Raw genomic sequence first — 15340 nt, 5'->3', positions numbered from 1 at the left:
TATTAAAAAAAACAGAATGCTAAGTAGAGATATAAAGAGATTAACCACTCTAGTGGAAAGACTGGATCTTTATTTAAGAGTAAACTTGGACCAAATGCAGGCAAGATTAACTCTCATCAAAGATCTTGTTTCCCCTGACAAGAAGAAATGCTGTGACCCCCACATCTGGCGCCTACGAGCCAAGGGAGGAAAACGAGGGAAATCCTTTGCAGACCAGAAACTGTAGAATCCCACAAAAAGTTTACTCAAACGCTAAGGATAAAGAACCCTCTTCAAGGGATATACCCATATACCCTATGCATATCATATATGCATAGGATTTTAAAGGATAGAAAGAGCCAAAGCAAAAGATGGTTTAACAAAACCTGCACAAAAGCATATTCTAACTTAAAAGCTGCCCTTCATAAAACGCAAAGGGACAAACAGGAAATAACTTACTGCAGAAGGGAATATAATAAGGCTATAAAAGTAAGGAAAGCCGAACTGAAAGATGATCTTTGGGCCCAATTGCATAGAAGCTGTATAACGAACGATAATATTGCGTTTTGGAAAGTCATTAAGTCACCTTTGCTTTCGGAAGCTAGTAATCCTGCCAAGCTATTGTGCAGCAAGTTTTCCCGATGCATCACCTGCGTAATGGAACCGTTATGAAGAATCAACGCATGACTCCCCATACAGACCGGATTTGACTCAACTCATCCTTTGCGTGTCGCAAAACTGTTGCATCACCTCCCTTGTTGCATAGTCTCAGGAATTGACGCATCTCTGTGTTTCCGATCTGCAGCTGTTTAGCCTTGTGAATTTTGACGCAAGCGCAGGTTCTTTGTGCAAAAGTCACGCATCCATAGTTTTCTATGGTAAAATGTATTGAAACCTTTTGAAGGTCATATTTTTAACTGTGTATGTTGCATTTTTCTTGTTTTGGTCTAGATATTTTATTTTTCTAAACTGGTGTGGTGTCTATTTGTGGTGTTTTCACAGTGTTACTGTGAGTGTTGGTAGAAATACTTTACACATTGCCTTTGGGATAAACCTGTCTACTTGTGCCAAACTACCAAGGGGGTGAGCCGGAGTTATCAGAAGTGTGTATCCCCCTTACCCTGACTAGAAGCAAGGATTCCTATTTGGACAAAGGTATCTACCTCTGCCAACTAGAGACCCCCATTTCTAACAGTTAGTAACTGTCTCCTGCAAGGTTTGATGGGACACAGCATTTAAGTTTTGTATTGGTTAAACCTGTGTCCAAATGTAATGCTGTGCTGGAAGTCTGCAGGTTAGGCAAGTATCAAAGCAGCTGCCAAGGAAGCATCGTTTTGGGGTAAGGGCACAAAACCATCATCAACTCGGGAATTTTAAATGGGATTTACGTGTGTTGCAATCTGGACCACCATATAACCTGTTATATCATCCAGTCTTGACCAAGTGTCCAATAACGTACTAACATTTCCTCTTTATGACTATTTTCCCAATGTATCCACTATACCAACCATGCATCACCTACCATTTCTTCATTCATCTGATCACACAGATATCCACCCATGTACTCATATAGCTATCCATCCATTCAACCATTCATATAAACAGCTATCTTTTCACCAACCCATCCATCCCAACTGCACCTCGGATTCTTATATGCTCACATTATCAGGATGGTACCCACATCATTCCATTCACACCCCAAACACTCACTACACTCCGTTACACATAAATATTTACATTTACAGTTCCAATAGCTCTAACTCGCATTATCTAAATTATCATGCCACTGCAAACAAAAAAAAAAAGTCGAAAAATAGTCATTTATAACGCCAATAGTTCTAACTTTCACAAAAGCGAGACTCATTGCATTGCAAATGCTTATTTAATTAGCATGGGCACACAAATATAGGGCAGACTGGTAAAATGCGAACTATGATGTATGAGTCTAACCAAACATGCACTGTAATTCAACTTCTTGAGCAAGTTATATGATTGTCATTAACACCTTCAAACTTCTTCATTATACCAAAATCAAAACACTATTTCCCCATTTGTATACCTTGCTTTTTTCATTGCCTTTTTTTACCTTCACCCTTTAATCTTTTATAAGTTTTGATTTTGGTTTCCCCCATTATTTTACCCCTGCCGTTGTTTCTATCCTCGTTTATTCCCTCTCCCCAGCTGTTTATTATGTTTGGAATCATTCCCTCCAGCAAATATTTTTCTTGCTTCCACAATGTATTTTAACTTTATTGTACTTTGAATCAGGTTTCATTCTTTGTAATGATTGCACTTTCTGTCTGTCTGTACTCATGCAGCAATGACCAGCTGCAATGCTCGACAAGTTCCAGGCAATTTATAGCCAGGGCTGAGTTTGGCATCCAGTTGAATCATATATCCCGCAACTCAGCCCGAGCAGTGATCGGTTGCTTCTGTCTGAACCTGCTCGGCCGAGGTTTGATTCCGAGAGCTGCCGAAGAGCAGAGGATACACAATAGAATGGGGATACCAGATTTATTACACAACACTGGCAATTAATGACCTAAAACTGCTGGTAAATCTCTAAACTTGTTTACAAAATCACACAGAACCCTCCATAGCCTCCTGATCAGCCCAGCGTTTGATAACTTATTCCCTGCCACCATCTCGTCTATCACCTGCATGAGCCTCCGCACCTGCTGCTCCCTCTCTGCTCCAGTCGCTCGGTTGTTGAAGGCACAGACCCTCCCCCCACAGCTCCTGACCAGCTCTTTAAGCTTCTTCTCGGATTCACCGACAAAGGATTCTATAGTTTTACCCTCCAGGTCCTCTCTCCGTGTGAACACGATCACTGTGAACTTTAGCGCCTCCTTCCCGAAGAGATGCTGGATCCTCTGCACGGCCTCCCGCTCCTCCACGGTGAACCGTCCGGCCTGGAGCACCAGGAGGATGGCGTGTGGACCGGAGGATGGCTGTGCATACCGCTTTATCTCTGCCAAGAGCTCTTTGTCGGGGACTGTGAGGGAAAGGAAGCTTGGGGTGTCCACCACTAGCAGATGCCTGTCCCCCAACTCACCCTCCCCGCTCTGACACTCCCTGGTCACAGGCACTGCCGAGGGTCTGGACTCGAACACTTTCCTCCTCAGGATGGTGTTCCCGGTGGCGCTTTTCCCGGCTCCAGCGGTCCCGACAAGGATTAAACTCAGTTCATCTGTGGAAACAAAAGGGAATGGTTTATTGATTCTTGGATACATATAGAGAAAGCAATTCTAAAGTCAATAGGTTTGTACTTTTCTTCTGTTGGCTGTAAGTTAAATATGATCATATTTTTGTGTGAATGTGTTATTTGTCAGAGGCAACTTAGAATGCTGCTAAAATACACACACAGAATCGATACATGTACTTCAGTCAGACGAGACTCTTGTATTTATGAGGAGAATCCCAATACTGCTGCAATTTAACTCTCTAAAACCTCTCCAGTCTGTCGTTGACACTATGCTTATATATATATATATATATATTCACTGAAAAAACCATAGATTTCATGCAGGTTATAATTAGGAATTATCATTTAAAAAACCTTAGAATTTCATTGAAAAAACCATAGGTTTCAGGGGTTTTATAGTTAGCTGGATATTTCACTCATACAAAATCTCTCGCGCCCGCAATCCACTGCTGATGATGTCACATATTACATCATTCAGGACATGGTCAGCTTAAGGACTACGAATCCAGACAGGGGGAGCGCTGGTGGACGCATTATTGGTTAGAAAGCCAGGTTTTTAATTGTTTCCTGAAGACAGTGAGAGAGGGATTGGTTTTGATGGGGAGAGGAAGAGAGTTCCAGAGTCTGGCAGTGGCGACTAGGAAGCACCTGTCTCCCCAGGAGGATTTTTTAGTAAGTGGGACCGGTATGAGGTGGGCTGAGAAGGAGCGAAGGGATCTGTTGGTAGTGTACTTGGAGAAAGCTTTTTTTAAGAACGGAGGTCCTGAATTGTGGATGGCTTTGTAGGGGATGCCTTGAATTTAGTCCGGCTTTTGACAGGCAGCTAGTGAAGTTGGCATATGGCAGAGGTGATGGATTTGAATTTGGGGATGCCGAGTAGAATTCTGGCTGCCGCGTTTTGGACTGACTGGAGTTTGTAAAGGACCTTTTCTTGGGCATTGAGCAGGAAGGCGTTGCAGTAATCCGTTTTGGAAAAGACAAGGGTGGCGACAAGAGTTTTACCAGCTGATACCGGGAGGTATGGAAGTAGTTTCTTGATTTTTCTTAAGGTCTGAAAAGAGGAGGACACAACGGCGTTTACATGATGATGGAACAGGAGTTTATCGTCGAATAGGACCCCGAGGTTTCTGACCTTGGTGACGGGTTCTGGTCGAGGGCCCATTTCATTGGGCAACCAGGTGGAGGACCACCCAGGAGTGAGGTTGCCAAAAGTCATAACCTCGGTTTTATCTGAGTTTAACTTTAAGCAGTTGCTCGTCATCCAGGAGCTAATGGCTAGCATACTCTCCTGGAATCTGGCCGTAACCGCTGTTCCGTCCTTGTGTACTGCAAGCACCAACTGGGTGTCATCAGCGAGGAGGTTAAACTCAACCCGTGCGATTTGATGACCCTCGCCAAGTCAGAGACATAAATGTTGAAAAGGGTTGGACTTAGCGAGGATCCTTGGGGCACGCCGCACGGGAGAGTGAAGACAGGAGAGTAGAATGCGCCTAGCTTTCCAGTTTGAGTACGGTTGTAAAGGAATGAGGCAAGGAGGTCCTTGGCTGAGTGGTTGATCCCTAAGGTTGAGACACGGTCGATAAGGGTGGAGTGATCAACTGTTTCAAAGGCGCCGGATAAATCCAGGAGTATAAGGACCGCCGCCCTACCTTGATCTAAAATCGCCCTGATTTCGTTGGTCGCTTTATCAGGCCGTTTCTGTTCATTGACCCTGTCTAAAACCGAATTGGGTATCGTCCAGGGGATAGTTTTGATTAATAAATTCTGATAGCTGCTTATTTATGAGATTTTCAAAGATCTTAGCTGGGAACGGAAGGCAGGCAATGGGTCTGTAGTTGACTGAGGCTGTGGGATCAAGCGATGTTTTTTTCAGAAGGGATTGAGATCTCAATGAATGCCACCATCAGGATTGGTAGCCTCTGGGGACAACACGGAGCATGGGCCATTATCAGGTCCAGCAGAGTGTCGATATCCGTTGGCATGACTGATGGGAGTGTTAGACAGATGTCTAGCATGCGTTCTTCACAGCAAAGCAGACAGAGTAAAACAAGTAAGATGCAATCTTGCCAGATTGGTTTAAATGACAGAAACCATGTAGTATTAACCCCTCCCATGCTCATGACGAGCTCAGCTCGTCATGAGCCACGGTTCTCGTGTGCTCATGACGAGCTGATCTCGTCATGACCTTTAGAACGCTTGCACGCTGGGCAAATTCCCCTGCTGTGCAAACGTTCTAGGAAACGGGTGTAGTCATGACGAGCTCAGCTCGTCATGAGCACATGAGCACTGTGCTGCATGACGAGCTGAGATCGTCATGAGCACCCCCCTCCCCTGAGCACAGCGGGGGAATGTGCCCAGCAGGGAAGGGGTTAAGTTCCTGTAGACAAGGTATGCCCAAAAGTTGCACTATGCACTCATGGCACTTCCGTTCTAGGAAAGCTTTTTCCAAATTGCTGGGAGTGACGCCGATGGATAGGCTTGCCATAGCGTAGTAGTAGAAATAGAATCAGGATTCCTGCAACAAGTGCTGGAATTAATGGCAGAACACCAAACACCGAATGCATGAAGTTTGGCATGATTATGAGGACTGCCTGAAATGGTGTTAAAAGTCCTGAACATACTGTGTTAAATACATGTACAATCTTGCTTGTATCAGAAATGTTTAAGATACGTCCCATTATTTCTATGAAATGTATAGGGCAGTTTGTATGTATGAGAGCATGTATCTCAGCCGAAGTCCTTGCAATTTGTAGATCATAGGTTTCTTTGGCCGAGGTCAAAGGCACGGTCTGTTGCAAAAGAATGGCTTTCATTCTGCTTAAAGTATCAAAACACAAAAAAGAAACATTCAATGAAGGCCACTCCCTGACTGTGTCTATTTGGGGGAACAATACTTGCATACAACAAGTAGCCCTGGAGCTAACCGTTACCAGATATGGGATCCCTGGCAACATGCCACTGCAACTTAGATCATTCAACATGAGGTAACTCCTGTTAGAAAGTTGGCCAAACGTTGGATTAATCAGAGCAGCTGGTGTACCCTGCAGGTGGCAAGACAAATTTGCTACTGAACCATTACAAGCCCTGTGTAAAGAAATGTCCTGACATATGAGTGAGCCACTAAGTACAATTTCACAGTGTGTACCGATTAGAAACACTTCACGACCCCCACTCCAACACCTGTATTCATAAGGTATATCCTAGGATGTCTTAATGTATTCTTCACCTAACCTTTCATATTTGCCTGCTTGCATTTGTTTGAGGCAATACTGAAAATGAAAAGTAGTGACAGGCAGAGTTATTTTGCCATGGATAACCCATTTTGTATCTTTTTTTTCTTCTACCGTAAATGGTAAATTTTCCAGTTTTTAATGCTCAGCACTGTATACTTGGCTCCACTTTGTACCAATTCGATCTTTTTATCTGCGAGATTGTATTCAGAAAATAGAGCCAACGTGTTGCTAAAACTCCAAGGCACATAGCCTGCACGCCAGGATTTCAGCATCCAGCCCAATAACATTATCTACAACATAACTGAGATTGGTCTTGTTGTAACACGGCTAAACTTGTTCCAATATATCAATAGCAGAGGATACAATGTTGCCCAGTGAATATATTCTGGATTACAAAGTTGTTAATCCATTGTCGACAACAGTGAGAGATTTCTCTAAATTAGTACAATCAAGTTCACGTATTCTTTCTGCGGCCCCTGGCTGTGAAACCTTCCATATTTCAACATAAGCAGCATAAATGCTGGCATAAATTAAATGTTTTTGACATGATTTTCTTGGTCCTAGCAAGAAATCCCTATGGTCTGTGTCTTCTTTAAGTAAAGATAAGTGTTGTTTCACATCCTTGAGTGTAGATTTTTGTAACCAGTCTAGGTACAATTTTCCTACACTGTATGTTGTAACTACCACCGGGTACTGTTGTTGAATATAACGTGGGTCTGGCCTATGGATAGTAAAACCCTGTGTCCTATCCAGAAACCTTTCTAGACAGATGTTTGTGGCTGTGGGCCAGAGCAACCATTTTTCCCAATCAGGATCTGATCTGTTGGGTTGTAGTATTGTATCAAATGTGACCGCCCCCTGTGTAGTACTATTACTTGCAGGTGTTGGTACAGAAGGTGTGTTGATGTCTTTGATCTTGGTTAATCCAAGTCAAGACGTTTGTGGCACAGTGTCATTCAAAAACATTTGTTGCTGTGGGATGATACAGGCTCTAAACAAAGCTTCTACCCCCTGCACTTGCCATTCTTTTGAACCCCAGACTGATTTTGTGTTGATTGTGACGTTCCAAAAGTCAAACTCATGTCTAGACAGTTGGGCAATAAAGGCTGCAGAATAAATCTGTTTTGTTTTAGTTAACATATTTTTCTGTACTGTTTGGTTTACATTTCTATATCAAAAGGTTTCCGGATCAGATGTATTGTACCAAGATTTACGAGGATTCATAAACCTGGAAATGCGTCAGTATGATACGTCGCCCTAAGGATGGCGTAGCGAGGCTCAACAAGAAGAAATGTTTTTCCTCTTCAATGCGTGCATGCATTGAAGGAGGAAAATGCCTGAAGTGATTGTTTTTGTGCAGGAAGGTGCTCCTTACTGCACACAAATTATCTTCCCATGACGCAGGCATCCTTTCACCATGGGGCAAGGGTGCCGGTGCATGGCAGCTGTTTGTGCACAGCGCAGGGGATGGCACAGGATTGCAACATTTCCTTGTAAATATGTTGTATTCCTGTCCTCTAAAGGTGCCGCAGTGTGGCGCAGCCAAAGGGCTTGGCGGTGCCACGCTGCGGCACCTTCTTATGGTTCCTTGGTCAGGTTTTAAGGATGACAAGGTATATACAAACAAAAGCTTTGGCTCATTAACCTTTGATTTTCTAATATCAATCTGTCCAATCATCATAGCACAGGTAAAATACAATGATTTAATACTCACTTGTATGAGCTGTTATCTGATACATGAACATATACTTGTTAATCTCAGAAAAATAATTCTTCCTTTTTAATTTCAGTGTCATTTTGCAACAGATACCTAGCTTCAGGTGCAAAAGAGCACTTTACAAACAGCAGAAATGAGCCACTTGAGGAGGAAGAAAGTGTACCAGGATTACATGACAGCAGAAATTTCATTTATTTTGAAAAGTCTGAAAGTTTTAGACAAGTTTATTGAGTTACTGTGTAAGCATAATGTTCCTATTTACAGTGCGGAATCTGCGATAGAGAAGGATCAGTCTGAGGGAGATGGAGGTTAGTGGGGAATATACCACTAAGGTCTCAAAGCAAAGGATGAGGTGGTTTGTTAAAGTGCTTTTCAGTTCTGCATTGATTTGTGATGTTCAGGGCTTTGTGTTGGATACACAAGGACTGAGGGAGTCATTAGGCGGCCTGAGTGTGGGGGTTGCTCTCACTTGCCTGCTCTATTTCAATATCATCATGAAAAATGTCATAACATTACTCACCTAGCTTATCATTCTCTGTTCCCAAAACTGCTGGTGTCTGTTGTCGTAAACAACCCAAGGGGCTCAAGAATTTCTGAAAGATGTGACACAAAAACAGCCAACAGGAATGGAGCATTTTCCACATGAAAAAGTGGTCTCCTGTAAAACAAGCATTGGCAAATTCAATAGTGCTGACCTTGTCAATCAGGGCAAGATTGAGTGATATGCCTAACAAAAAATTGGGGAAGGAAACAGATTGAATATAAAGATGTTGTGCATAAGCTTGCATGCTACATTCAGAGAGAGTACTTTTTTAAGAAACTGTTTAGTCATTTGGGGCAATAATCAGATCTGGAATGTAACCAGTCTCATGTTTCAAGGATTAATTACACATGTAACTTTTCTTGCAGAGTTGGTATCTCAGGCTCACTTTCTAAAGCTTTCACATGCTTGTCAGAAGTTTTTTAGCCGTCTACACCTAGTGTTACCAGCTCTTTTCTCCTGTTTCTGTCTCTTCTCTTCTCCTGGGTCCACTACTCTTTTTGCTGCTGTTTTTCTTTGGCCAGAGGGTGTAGTCCTGCTTTTGGGCCTAGACTACTACCTTTAACAAACACCTTCAGTAGCGGATGTGCCACTGGTGCACCACATGCAAGCCTGTCTGCCCACCCTTGCTCAGAAACAGGACTAGGGGCCAGGACCCCGGCTAAAATTATCGACAGCAGTTTTTTCTGCCACTCCACTAAAGCATAATCTTTTAGTCACAGTTTTGCACCACTGGATAGGCTTAGAATATGCACTCAATTGAAGCTTATATGTGTGTCCAAAATTAAGGTTTATAATGATCAAGCCATGCCTCTCATTAATGTCTGACCCCAATCCCAATACAGAGAAGGGGTCATTCCTGTCTATCATTTCCAATTAAGTAAACTTGAAGGTGCATTGTGACCCAGTGGTGGCAATAACTATGGCTGGCAACTTCAGTGACTTTTCTTCTTTTTTTTCTTGGCTATAATGTCACCCAGTGTATGCGTTTTCCTTTTTTTTCTCACCAGCAAATTAAATACATACACATTTCATGAGGATTGAAGAGAAGACAAACAACAATCTTAGGGTTAAAAAATATGACAAGTAAAAACATCAAAAACATCAAGGAAAAGAAAGAAAAACAAAAACAACATGATTCAAATTAAACAGGTTACACGATAACATAGTCATTGCTATAGGAGACAATTGTAAATAACCTGGATTATTAAGCCTCTATCTTTACAGTGTTCTGCTAGAGTGCTGGTAACATACTATATACAATCAGTTTTCTTCTTTCCATTTTTTGATTAGGGCCAGATGTTTTCCACCAATCTTCTTGCTCTAAAACTCATGTTTCTACATTGTAGGTGGCTAATAGCCTCCCTAGCCATTGCTGAAATCCGGGTGCCACGGGATCCAACCAAGCTGAAGCGATACATATTCCAAATACTGCCATGGCTATAAAAAGGAAATGACGGTGGTCTTCTGATGCCTCATCATTACTAACGCCCATCATTATGAGCTGTGTGATGAGGTTTGTTTTTATGTTCAGCGATAAGTACAGGAACTTTTCAATTTCACCTAGCCAGGCAGCTAACAGAGGGCACGTCGAAAACATATGCACTATGTCAGCATCAGTGCTTTGCTATTGCATCGGGGGCATGCAATTCCATCCTGCCAACCCCATTGTGCAAATCTAGCCGGGGTGCAGTATGATAGAAACAGCGTTTTGTAGTGTTGTGCCTGCAAACCAGCGGAGAGGAGCACAGTCCTTCCAAGTTCCAATGAATCCAAAAATATTTCATATGGTGTAGCCAGCTTCTGTTACCACTTGGACCCATATCTCTCCAGATCAGTAAGCAAAATCAGTTTAGAATAAATTTGACTGATCCTGCACCCCTCCTCACACTGTACCTTATCCACAACACTATTGTTATTAAAGCCCCTTGTGCCTCTCTTCTTTTTGCATTAAAATACTCCGAATTTGTAGATAATTGAGAAAATACCTAGTGTGTATCCCATATCTGCCTTGAATTTTACTAAACGATAGTATAACTGACGCGTTTAGAAAGTTTCCTATCACACAGATACCTGCATCCTCCCATCTTGACATATTATTATCCCTAGAGATCTCTGGCATTATTGGATTTTTACAAAGTTGTGAATAATATTTCAGTCTGCCAAGCCTGGTTTTCCTTTTAACAGCAGCCCAGATCTAAAATGCGGCCTGAAAAGTTTTAAATCTAACCTTTTTGCAGTAGCTTGGCTCACTAAAGTTAAAAAAACAGCTCTGAGAGGCGTCACCTATCAATAGCTCATATACATTTTCCATCCCATGTAAGTTCCCCTGAACTTCCCTTTGCCCACCCAGCAACACCCGCATATATTGTAAATCGGTAGCCCACTCGTACTGTGTTAATTTCGAGAACCCCCTTCCTCATTTCTCTCTTACAAGTGTCATAAATTTAAATGCCCTTCTAGTCTTACATTTTGACCACATAAACCTAGTGAGCATGTTTTCTATCACTTTGAACCAGCAACTCGCAAACTCAAGGGGATGGCCCTAAACAAATATAATAACATCTTTATTACATTACATCTGCCTACAATCGAAATGTGAAGATTGTGTAACCTGTCGCAGTCTTTTATCCCTTTCCTTATTACCGGGGTGATGTTTGCCTCCACTATTTGCTCGAGGTCAGATGTAATGTTTATTCATAAATATGTAGCCATATTTGTGATCTGTGTATCCTCCAAAACAACCAAGCTGTTAAAAACTTGAGTTTTCTGTCCATTATTCTTATACTCAAATGCATCAGCTTCTTTGCCAATTGCAATAACTGCAGTCTGGGGTGGGAGTGACTTCACAACAACAAAGAACTCTTCAGCATCATCAAGGAGTTCGCCCAAAGCACCAGCAAGTCTACTGACACCCTCCCTCTCAAGACATCTTCGACAAACTGAGCACCTTCTTCCACCTCAAAATCAAGAACATTTACGACAACTTTGACGAAGGCAATCAACACACTGAACCCTCATCAGCCACCCCAGACAGCCACCCCCGTTACACTGAAGCCAACGATTGACAACTAGACAGCCATCACCACCGAAGACACACTGAAGACAATGTTGTCAATCCACTCCTGGGCCCCCACGTACTCTTGCCCCCACCACATCTTCAACAGAGCCACCGACACCATTGCACCCATGACCCGCCACACCATCAACCGCTCCCTGACCAACGCCTCATTGCCCGATGACTGGAAACATGCCGAGATCAACCCCCTCCTAAAGAAAACCTAGGTGGACCCCGCCGATCTCAAGAACTACAAACCCATCTACCTGCTCCCATTCCCAGTGAGTCATTGAAAAACCATCAACAGCCAACTCACCACCTTTATCTAAGAGCACAACATCCTCGACTCCTCCCAATCCGACTTCAGAAAAAAACACAGCACAAAAACCGCCCTCCTCGCCGCAACAGACAACATCCGCTCCCTACTGGACAGAGGAGAACAGTAGCCCTCATCCTCCTTGACCTCTAAGCGGCGTTCGACACAGTCTCTCACCGCACCCTAATACGCAGACTCCACGATGCAGGGATCCAGGACAAGGCCCTCAACTGGATCCCCTCCTTCCTCTCTGGCAGAACACAGAAGGTTAGACTCCCCCCTTTCTTCTCGGACCCAACATCCACCACCTGCAGAGTCCCCCAGTGGTACTCCCTCAGCCCCACACTCTTCAACTTCTACATGGCTCCGCTCGCCCCCATCATCAGAACCTATGGACTCAACATTGTGTCGTATGCAAACAATACCCAACTCATCCTCTCCTAATGCAACAAACCCAAAACCGCCAGACACAAATTCCAAGAAGGTATTGAAGCTGTTGCCAAATGGATGAAAAATGACTGCCTACAACTCAACACTGACAAAAAGAGAAGTACTCATCATGGCCCAAACGCCAACACCTGGACTGACACCTGGTGCCCCCCCACCCTCGGAAGTCCACCCACCCCCACGGACCACGCATGCAACCTTGGAATCATCCTGTACTCCGAGCCCAACATGGACTGCCAGATCAACTCTGTCGCATCCTCCTGCTTCCACACTCTCTGCCTCTTATGTAAGGCCTTCAAATGCAATCCCCTCAAGCACAAAAGAACCGTCACTCATGCCTTTGCCACCAGCAGACTCGACTACAGCAACGCACTCTACGTCGGAATAAACAAACATCTCACCTGCAAACTACAAAACATCCAGAACGCCGCAGCAAGACTGGTCATCAACCTGCCAAGACACTGCCACATCTCCCACCACCTGTGCTCACTCCACTGGCTCCCCATCGAGGTGAGAATCACCTTCAGGATTCTCACTCATGCACACAAGGCACTCCATGACATGGGACCAGCATACCTAATCAGCAGGCTCAAAATTCCACATACCCCAAAGGACCCTACTGTCGTAATTTGACAATGGCCGAGTTAGCGCTTAGCTGTGCTATACGTTTCCCCGCTTAAATTGGCTATACCTGGAAACGCCATTTTGTATGTTACGGCGGCCATCTTAGATCATGAGTGGCCTCGTGGCCAGCGTGCCCTTTAGTCCGTTGTCCGTGCCACTGACCATTCGAGTTTGCCCAGCAACAGGCTATTTTTAGTACTGGTCAAGCCTGTACATGCGCAGTCCCCATTGACCAGTCACCCCTCAGGAATGTGCCGCCTATCTTTTTATTACCTGCAAATTGTATAAAAGAACGGGTCACGCCGATGTTCGGTGTGATACTTCTTGCATTACCGAAGGGTGCTGTAGGAATGTACCACCACCCCATGGGGTCTTAATAAACTTGTTCTTTGAATTTTTCAGTTTCCGTGCCAACAGTTCTTGAATGTAAGTGGGTTATCTTCGGAGCATGTAGGCCTTGGGAACCCGATACTACAAATTGGCGACCACGAAGGGACTCATCGGCGACTCGGATGCCCGAAGGAGAGGTCGTGACGAAGGTTTGGAAACTCGCCATGGACGCGTACGCTGCCACCGAGTGACCCGAGTCTTGGCACCCGCGGTGTTTCTTCCTTTCCTTCTTTTCTGACCTTCCAGGTGGCGCCGGTCTCCGACTGAGTTCTTGATCGTCTGTGTTGCTGGATAAAGTGCCGTTTGGCTGATTCGATTAAAAGACCTTGGCAGTTGGAATCTGGACCTTTGAGACTTTGGGTAAGATTTGTGATCGGTAAGGTAGTCTGTGGACGCTTACTGAAGTTCTATGATTTGTGATCGGTAAGGTAGTCCCCGGACGCTTGCCGAAGTTCTATGACCTATGACTTTGATTTGAGTTAGCTAACATTTGTGAATTTGTGAACTTTGAATTTATATGTGTAGTGCACTTCACATAGGCAGGCATGTAGAGATGTTTCTCTAATTTTGTTTTTTTCCTTTGAGCGGCACGTTTGTGTGAAGTACTGTAAGTGCCATTTTATACGGTATCGCGCTTTCGTGATACTTTTTGAACATGCCTGTTTTAAGCACACTCCGAGGGATGTGCTGTCTTGGAAATGGTACCACAATTAGGTTAGCGGAAGCACAGCCGGCTCCACCAGAAGGAACACCAAATCGTGAAATGTATATCAAATTTGGCCTTCCCCCTATAATGTACAGTAAATTATGGAATAAGTATACTAAATCGGATCCTGAATTGCAATGGCCTCTACATGGGTCGTTCGATTTGCGTAAAGTACAGTTTGTGGAGCAATGTTTGTTTCAACGAAGGTCTAGACAAAATATGTTTGATTGTGTACGAATGTGGGAGAAAGCAGTGCGTGAGCGAATGAAACGTGAAGTTGCCTTGGCGGACAAAGAGCAGCGCAAGGCTGCTCGAGATAAGGCTTTACAGCTTGAGGAAAAGGAGGCTCAGGAGAAAAAAGAGAGGGAGGAACGGGAACGTAAATTGCAAACAACTGGTCAATTCCCTATTCGCCGCCCGCTTTATCCTGTCCTTAATAATGAAATTGATGATTTTTCATTGCTAGATCGGTCACCGCCTCCGTACGTTTCGCCTACGGCTCCAGCTGCAGATTCGGATGATGACGGACAGGATAAGCCGGGAAAGAAGGGTGTATCTGGTCTCAGGTTTTCTGCGGAGAGATCCGCACATTTACGTAGTTGGGCTCGTAAAGTGAATACGAATTTTGTTTCTCAGTCTGAAGTTGTTACGGAAAGGGGTAATTGGACAAATCAAGAATTACTGTATTTTCTGGCTACTTTGGCAGATGAAGTTGTTACCGCATATCGTCAACTTTCAGATACGTTAGAATCTAAAGCTGTGTCAGTTCACCGTGAGAATCTGGATAAAGGTTTATTTGATCTTGCAGATGTTGATGCCCTTTACAAGCAACTGATCCAGCTGCGAGATGAGACTACCAGATTGCAGGACGAGCGGAAAAAGAATAAGGAGTCCGGGCCGGAGTCTAATGGGCAGTCTAAGGAGTGTTCTCTCCGGGGTTCAGATAAGAGTCCTGCATTGCAAGTTATGCCTATGCGTGAAGCCGCACCCTTGTATGTTCCACCAAAAGGGGAAGGTACAGACGATGATAAATTGTCAAAGGATGCAAAGGGATATTTTGTATATAACTGGGTGTATACGCCTTGGAATAGAGCAGATGTTATGGCGTTGAAAAATTCTTTACC

At 43.9% G+C, this 15340-nt stretch overlaps 1 protein-coding gene across 1 annotated transcript; it reads right to left on the bottom strand.

Annotated features, from left to right (window-relative positions):
* Positions 1-1843: 1843 nt before the first annotated feature.
* On the bottom strand, positions 1844-8777 carry LOC144826928 (GTPase IMAP family member 2-like). The gene is made up of 2 exons (XM_078685391.1): positions 8655-8777; positions 1844-3169 (listed from the first exon to the last, which is right to left on the bottom strand). Exons 1-2 carry the CDS (start codon positions 8767-8769, stop codon positions 2514-2516), a joined length of 771 nt encoding a protein of 256 aa, XP_078541517.1. The 5' UTR covers positions 8770-8777; the 3' UTR covers positions 1844-2513.
* Positions 8778-15340: the final 6563 nt, after the last annotated feature.

This window comes from Lissotriton helveticus, chromosome 4_1, assembly GCF_964261635.1.
Source record: "Lissotriton helveticus chromosome 4_1, aLisHel1.1, whole genome shotgun sequence".
In the NCBI taxonomy this organism is placed as follows: domain Eukaryota; kingdom Metazoa; phylum Chordata; class Amphibia; order Caudata; family Salamandridae; genus Lissotriton; species Lissotriton helveticus.
This window is presented reverse-complemented; position numbering and strand designations above follow the sequence as displayed.